This window comes from Anser anser, assembly GCF_964211835.1.
Source record: "Anser anser genome assembly, chromosome: Z".
Classification (NCBI taxonomy): domain Eukaryota; kingdom Metazoa; phylum Chordata; class Aves; order Anseriformes; family Anatidae; genus Anser; species Anser anser.
This window is the reverse complement of record NC_139723.1, coordinates 86,277,938-86,286,369: the sequence shown is the minus strand read 5'-3', so window position 1 is coordinate 86,286,369 and position 8,432 is coordinate 86,277,938. Positions and strand designations below refer to the sequence as shown.

The following is an 8,432-nucleotide window of genomic DNA, read 5'->3' as shown; positions in this document are numbered from 1 at the left end:
GGTGGAGGATCATAGCAGGGTGAGCACAAATGGGTTTTTTTTTTACGTTGCTCACGGCCAGCCAGGAGTTATAAAAGGGTTGCTAAGAGCGCAGGGAGGGAGGCTCTGGAAAGCTTTCTGAGAGGTGAGGAGCTGCAACTGCTGTTCCACGGAGATTGATGAGCTTACAGATGGGCCGTGTAACTAAACACGAGAGCCTCGGCCACAGGGAATTAATCTGCGGGGACAACTTGAGGTGCTTCAGCCTCACGGCTACCGGACACGGCGCCTCGGTGCCCTGGGTCCCTCTGCGGCCAGCGCCGCAGCCCCGGAGCCTGCTGGACCTTGCTCTGAGACCACTTCAGTGCTCTCTCTCTCGCCGCACAGCTCGGCTGGCAGCCTTAAAGAAATAACTTCCACTAATACAAAAACCCACAAAAATGCTGTGCCACGCCAGCATAAAGCAGCCCGGCATGCTGGCCGCACCAAAGCATCCACGGGACTCCGAGACCAGGAGCCGCGGAGAACGACACCGTGCTAGCCAGAAACGGGGTAAAAGCTCCCCGCTGAATAAAACAAAGAAGCCAAAGACGTGAATCTTTACCTTTTTTAATCAAAAACATACTCTGTTACAGAATTTCAGGAAAGTTAACTACAGTATATTATCCACAAACTAGGTCTAATGAAAAACATACAGTAAGCTACAAAGGAACTACTGGGAATTCTGTTGACCGCTTATCAAAAGGCAATGGCTAAAAGGATAAATGCGTACCTAGGCTTTCATGCTCAAAAAAACCCTCTCGCGGTGAGTTTTGGGTTATGGGTACTTCGCGGCTCTCAATCCAGCTGAATCACACCTCGGCGGCGCTACCAAACCTCACCAAAAAGACACAGAAAAAAGGTGCCGGAGCAAGAAAGCACTAGATGGTTTTGGTGACCTTTAAGGACGTTAAGTCCCGTAAATTTCGGAGCGATGCATCGCTCGCTAGGCACAACAGCAGCCAACAGCGCCGAAATCTCTTGGGGTCCATAGGCAGTAACAGTTTTACTTCCCGCCAGGTCTCACCGAGTGCAACTTGCACGGCCCCGCAGTTCGTGGGGGCCTCGGCGGCATCGCACGCGGCAAGTTTAGCTCAGCACGATCACACCTTGTGGAGCGCGTTCAGAAATAAACGATTGAGGACCACGCTTCGGAGCTGGATCGCACCCCGAAGGGACACGTCCAGCGTCCAAACTCTACGTGCTGAGTGGTGGAGAAGGGCTTCCCACGGAAACGTTGCTGGAACCTCTCAAAAACGGTGTGTCCTCCGCGATATCTGCCAACGGAACGTCTACTTTTGTAGAGCAGCTGTTCAGTCGCGCGGGACCTGAACGGAGAAGGGGGGGGGGAGAGGAAAGAGGATTTCCTAAATGAAGTCTGAAGCCCACTTAGAGGAAGACCCATCTGGCTGGCTTTAATTGGTTGCATTAAAGAAGTGACCAGCGCTCCCAGCCACGCCGTGCAGCAGAGTAAGGATGCAAATCAAGGAGACAGTCCCTTCTAAAGCGCTTACTCTTCCAAGAAGAGATTAAAGATGTCTCGATAAAAGACCACCGTCAAGACGTAAACAACCTGGGAAGGGTTCAGAGGCAGGAGAACCCCCCAGGTACACTGGCGTAGGAGTTTTCTGACGGTTCCTAGTACACAACAGTTGAGGCAGTCGTTCCTGAGCTACGCGGAGAGGACGCTGTCTGTCATCTTTAGCAGTGTCGCAAGAAGTAAGATGGTCCGAAAGGTAAGGCACAGGAGCTGGACACGGGAGCAAGAAGTACCGCTGCTGCAGAGCTCTTCTGCGGCCGGGTGAGCGCGGTGCGTCCTTCGTACGAGGTCCCTCCACAAAGCAGCCAGAGAACTTCCCAGGTTTCCGCTCTGAGAGCCAACGAAGAAGCAATTCGTGGTGCAGCCAGAGGTCCGGGTTGCTCACGCATCGTTCTTACCAGGAAAACGAGGTTGGAGACCAAAACGAGCGACTGTTTCTAACCAGCACCACTTGGCAGTTGTGTCTCCTTCCCGTGGCCTCCTGTCGCACAGAGCTGCCCTAAGTATTCTCACACCGTCCTGTTGAAAAGGTTCCTTCTACCTCTCCGTCCCATTAAATTTCATCGCTTTCAAAACCAACAGTATTACGGCAAAATCCACCTAAACCTTTCAGTGGCAAGCCCAGCTCTCCAGTACATGAAACAAAATTAAAGTATTGTAGCACAACGTTGGTTTTTTGAGGAACGCATAATTCAGGGCAACAATCACAGGGCTAATTAATTCACAGAAAGAACCAAGACAGCAGACATGGGAACAGGATCGCAGGCAAGAGATTGCTAGCTGAAAAAATACTTGTTGAATTCGCTGAATTTGAGACATCGGAGGAGATGCAGTTCTGGCGTTCTTGACATCCCTGCCTACAGCGTGCACGAGGACCGTCAGAGCTGTCAGCTAGCAGCAGCTCTTTTGTGAATCCCAGAGAAAGCCACAAACGCAAAGCTGTCAAAGACTCGACGTGCTGCTGAAGGGTTTGCAATCCATTATGCGCTGTCTTTTATGCCTTGTCATAAGAAACAAAGGAAAAAAAAAAAAGGAATATTAAAAAAAAAAAAAGGGAATATTAAAAACTAACAACGAGGTTCTCGTATTTTGCCCTTTTAGCGGTTATGATTGCATCTTATTGTTAACTGCCAGGAGTGTAAGACGAATGTCACTTCAGTATTTCTACTGCCTGACACAACGTTCAGATTTCTTCTGATGTGGAGCCCGATTTCTTGTTTCTGATGAACTCCTCCGATGTTATTTTGTTGCTCTACCCTGACCGCTTCTGGCCATCCAAATACTGTCGTTGGTACCATTCGCTGCAGGTAGAGAGCCAGGGCAGCTTGTGAAATGTCTGCATGAGACCGTTACAGTCTCACCAGCTGCATTCTTTTAGACTAATCGAGGCAAGAACACCACCAGGCAGAAGCATTTGCGCATTGTTTTATAAAAACTTGGCACGCTCGGAAGGCAAACAAGTACGGAGGGCTTCTGGGGAGCAGCCACATAACGGAAGATTCACCAAGATAAGCCCCTCACAAAAATGCGAAGTTAAATAGGGAGAAAGCTGGTGGACTCCTGATCAAATGAACACTGTAACCAATTCCCAAAATCAGAGGCGCCTCACACCCAGTAGTAAAAGCAGGGCAGACAATTCAACGCAGAGGTCGATGAGAAGGCGCAGGCACTGTTCATTTCTTCCACCAAAGCAAGTTTTCTGTTGTGGACGAAGCATAACCCTGGGACGTATTTTCCCTTGTTAACAGGCTCCTCTAAGGATGCAGTCAGAATCCTCTACTGCAGGCGTTCCTGAAAATCTGAGGCTTGCTCTTCTGCTCGGACAAACGAGATCATTAGGAGAGAACGGAAAATGAAAAAAGGTTTTAAACTTAAGGCCTCGAGGAAAGCGAACGCTGATTTTTCCAAACATCAAGGAGAAGCCACACGAGAGGAGAAGAAAATGTGATTTCCTTAGGAGTTAGCGTGAAGAAAGCAACACTGTTAACGAAAATACTGAGAAAATTCGTCCATTTCTGGCCGTCGCTCTGGAGTCATCTGTCTTCTGCGCTTCCACGTGGAGAGCAGAACCGCTGCCTGCTGTCTTCTTTCACGAGAATTTCAGCGTATGGGGGAAGCAATACCTAAACGCAGCGTGTCATAGCCCTCTACAGATTCCTGGAACTATGCAAGAAACTTGGCAAAAAGCTTCTGAACAATCTCTTCCAAGACTTCCACTCATGTTAACCGCTCCCACAGCGCTGCCAGGTCAGCGCGGTGAGGCGAGGCGCGCAGACCCAACTGGCACGGCTTGAAGGCAGCGCTCGAGCTGGAGTCCACGTCTTCCTAGCGCGTTGAAGTTCCATCTCCCCCCCGCGCGCGTGCTGGAAAAAATGGATTTCCTGCTCCCTCTTCCCCCATCAAAGGGCTGAAAGAGAGATCTCCATTTACTGAGAAGCAGGGGAAGGAAGAAAAATTGGACTTGCTTCCTGGCAAACGTGAACCAACACAAATTCCTACCGCTATTGGCTGCTGCTGCTGGTCTCGCAAAGGAAAGTAATCCATCATTCAAGATCAACGGTTTCAAGGTGCAGAATTACATAATAAAAGCAAACTAAATTTATAAAAACTCAGGGTTTTCATTATTTTATTTATACTATTAACTAGAGAGAAAGCATACATATTGTATCTGTCATACAGTCAATACATTTGCATTTTTTCTACTATAAATTCTCTATACAAAGTCATTGCCAATTGATACGGTCGTTGATGGCATAGGGCTTAAAATAACCAAGAGGTATAAAAACAAGTTTGCCATCTTGCCCTGAGTGGAAATGGTGAACAGATACAAAAACTGGATCCTAGATATCGATGTAATATTATACATGATTTAATGGCATATGCAAGTAAAAAGAGTCATGCAACTTTTTTTTTTTTTTTAAAATACCTGCCAAGTTTTACTCGAGTAAAATCATCGAAGTCAGTAGTAGTTATGAAAATACGTTCCTGCCATTAGGTACTCATCACGCAATTTCAGTGGCAACTTTGCAGACTGGGTATTTCATGATATTTAAATTGAGTGCCAGCACTGAAAGTATCCATTTCTTTTAGTGTTTTAAAACTCATGTGTCTATATAAATAAAAATCTAAGATATCTTTTTAAAAACTAGTGAAGGAAAAGCAACGTTTCTTTTCCTTGCTATTTTTAATCAACGCCAACAATGCATGTCTCATCCCTCACTTTTTTTTTTTTTTTTTGGCAGCTTCTACCTTTTAATCTGGAAAAATCATAACAAGATAGTCAACAAAATAAAGAAGTCTTCTGTTAACTATTGTTCCCTAAAAAGAAACATCACAAATCAGTTGGAATTTTAAAGTTGCTATAACGTAGATGTTTATAACGATTAGAAGGAATTTTCAGATATAAATATATATATAATATATATTCTGCATACAAAAGGCTCCTGTGAGGCTTATCACCCAAGATGCCATAATAGAGAAGGAAAGTTTCGAAGGGAACAAACCCAATACTGTAAGGTCTCTCTATAAGGCGTTTACCTTTCACTTCAAGCCCTGAGCCATGTATTATGACAATTAAGTTCTGAAAATAACCGAAATCCAAATTCTGCATGTTCAGTTTCTTTCTGCTAAGAGCAAGGCGGCAAACACATTTTTAAAACCCGGTTTTAGAAGATTAAGCAGAACAAAAAGTAAAATATATCTTCAGGTTATAAACAGAATTGTATTTTACAATCCACCATCCTCACAATATAACGGCCCACAGCAGTGCAGCAGAGGGATCTCAGTCTAAAGGTTGTGGGTCTGCGATAGGCATGGTATGAAGTACTTCATCTAGAAGCTGGAGGGCACGGTGCAAGTGAATTTCAATCCAGCACGGTGTCTCTTTGATGCTCTGTCTTGGGTAATCAGGTCCCCAACCTTTTACAAAACTCATCCTGAGTATGCATAAGCGGCGAAGGTCATCTACACCGATTCCAGCAGCAGCTGACAAACCTAGACAGGAAAGGTTTCAAGTAAGTGTTCGCAGGCACGCTTTTTTTTTTATCACCTGTTTGTTTAGCCATTCCTCTTTGCTTGCTCGTTTCTCCACGTACACATCCCTCTCACCACAGCCAAGGCCAATCGATATTTCTAGACCTCTATCACCACAAGTCAGCAATTATTTTGCATTTCTTCCAAACAAGTTTTCTTTTTCATCGCACTGCAATCTTGAAAGGGTATTAAAATACAAAAAAAAAAAAAAAGTTGGATCTAAGAGTTACAGTAGTTACTTCGTCTAATAAAAAAAAAAAATGAATGCAGCTGGCAAACTTCAAATCACAACCATGTCTAGAAGAAAATTTAAGTACGTTCCCAAAAATGCCTTTAGCATTTTGTAACATAGCTGGAAAGCTACGTTTGGCAACACAAGGAATCCAGAAAATACTATGGCACATAAAGCAGTCTGACACACCTAAATACTCACCATTTAAAAAAATATTTAAGTGTAATATCAAGGGCATAGAATTTAGCAACTAAGAAAACTCTAGGCCAACATAACTTAAAAAAAAAACAAAACAAAAAGCACCATTACAACCTCCTCTTCTTCTTAAGAACCTTATAAATTGAAAGTCTTCCTAAAAGTAGTGAAGGACTCTGTGGCCCAGCACTCCCCATTACTTTCAGTAACGTTTTTACGAGCTTACAGCTCAAAGATCGTTTTTCAAGCTTAGGTTTAAGCAGCCTAAAGTACCTCTGCTTATAGTAAACCAGTTATGCTACGTGACGTTGCATACGACACGCTTTCTGTTGAGCTGCAATGATTCCTGCGGTACAACAAGCAGATGCTTCCTCATCCGATATCCCCTGAAGACTTCGGAGTGAAAACTGCTGTGTGGGCCAGGTACAAAGTAAACAAATACAGACTTACCATGACGCCACCCCAGCCCAACCTCGCCCGATCCTGTTACCTCCTTCCAAGTTCATTTGTACCGTTTTCGGGGGGCGCCGCTACGAGGGAAAGCTGCGTTGTTTTCAAGGAAGAATAAAAAAGGAGACCGAGCAGTTATAATTTACTTACTAATGGCTGGGGCTATTCCACCTACTGATCCTGGTCCGGGGATGTTTCCTGCTACTGCTGCAGCTTGAGCAGCAGCAGCGGCTTGAGCAGTGGCAGCCTGCTGTTGCATCTGACGATGACACTGGCGTAAATCAAACACCTTTAAAAAAAATAAACATCCAACTCTGTAGGTTTACCAAAATCAGTGAAGGAAAGAATTCCTCAGCTCCCACCTCCAATAAGATGGACCTCTCTGCTCTCCAGAATAAATTCTTCAGTCACAGGCTGATGAAATCCCAATTTTTATTAAATTCTAGGATTTCCAGAAAATAGGCATACAAATAAAAGCAGATCTCAGCAAGTCCAGCTTAACTTTGTCAGACTTTACGCTTTTTTAAGAATACGCCAAATTTTTGGCAGCAGTTAATTTAAAAGATGGAGATCGTTTGACAAAATACAAAATCAGTTACTTTCACGGTATCTAGAGGATACTTTCCGCTAAGATGACTTTTTTAATGACTCTAAAGTGACTTGTCAAATGGATTTTTTTCCCTAAAGATGACTTTTTTTTTTTAAAAGTGAAGTTGACGATTCTAAGATGATAACAAAGTCTCTGACTCCAAGTTTGATTTATTTCAGTGCCTTATAGCTTCCCTACGATCTGCAAGAACAGAAAGTTATGCTGCTTCCCCCACAGTTTTCCTCTAGGAACATCAAACCAACCTTTATATATGCACTTGGGTAAATCTTGTGAACAGCATCCCCTGGCGCACGCCCTGCTTCTCTATCCAGGTAGTAGCTCTGAACGAAGACCGCGTGGTCACTGAGGCATCGAACCCACACGTCACCTTCTCCTTTGCACTCCAACTGCACCCCTTTACCTATGTGCAACCTTGAAAAGAAAAAACAGTTCCAATGCGCCTGTGTTTATAAGCTATAAATCAGCCCTTTACTAAATAAATCATAAAACAATTCTCCAGGAGGCTATGAAACCCTAATTTACGTTCGAAAGTAAAAACAAACACACTCCGCTTGTACGAGGACTTGAAACTGTAGTTATTATCGTGAGTATAGCATAGCATGCGGTTATACAAAATCTGGGAAGTCAAAAACCATCTGTAACGCCATGTAAAGACATATGGGAAACACAGAATGCAGAAGCGATGGTATTCAAGTAGCAAGAAACCCACTCGCTGACAATACGGAGCTGGGATACCAAACACATTCGGGGTTCTGTTCCGAAGTGTAAAAATCCCACAAGTACTCCAGCACGGGAAGTAACTCGAGCGCATACACAAAGCCACATTTTCATGCAGGACCGTGTGTTCATTTGGATCACGCCGCAGCAATCCAGCGCTTTGATTGTCACAATGCAACAGTTCGGAAGACACGGACTCGTTTTTATTCCTTTTCACTCCGAAGAAGAAAAAAAGTCGTAAGATCAGTTCTCTGCGCTTCCACATCAAAGCCTGGCGCGTGCATGGTGAGAATGAATGAAAATTCCAGCTAGCTCTCTATCAACCTTCCTTTGTTCCTTTGACAAATCTATATTTTGCAGTCGTTCTCACATCACTGTGGTATGGAGAGCTAATTTTCAGCTCGCATACATAATGGCACGAGTTGCTAATTTTATCCTTGAAGGCACAGCCTTTGAAAGCAACGAAAAGCGACGTGCTACTGCAAAGCAGGGACGTTCTTTGTCACACAGTTCACATTCTGAATGCATTACGGTAGTGGCCTGGAAAGACACATTCTGCTATGGTTGATTCAGTTTGAAACAAAAAATCGTATTGAAAGGGAGCCGCACACCAAAAAAAAACAAAATAAAAGATCAAA

The 8,432-nt window shown here is 44.3% G+C and overlaps 1 protein-coding gene across 5 annotated transcripts in view; it reads right to left on the bottom strand.

The window, feature by feature from the left end:
* Window positions 1-572: 572 nt before the first annotated feature.
* The window catches only part of LOC310890281 (mothers against decapentaplegic homolog 4), a 29,432-nt gene continuing 21,572 nt past the window's right edge, over window positions 573-8,432 (bottom strand). For all 5 annotated transcript variants that reach the window (XM_083819101.1, XM_083819099.1, XM_083819102.1 and 2 more), the window contains 3 exons: window positions 7,320-7,488; window positions 6,618-6,756; window positions 573-5,551 (listed from right to left, as the gene is read on the bottom strand). In XM_083819101.1, the coding sequence (XP_083675227.1) occupies window positions 5,340-5,551; window positions 6,618-6,756; window positions 7,320-7,488 (520 nt within the window). In that variant the 3' untranslated portion in view covers window positions 573-5,339. The remainder of the gene's footprint in view (window positions 5,552-6,617; window positions 6,757-7,319; window positions 7,489-8,432) is intronic.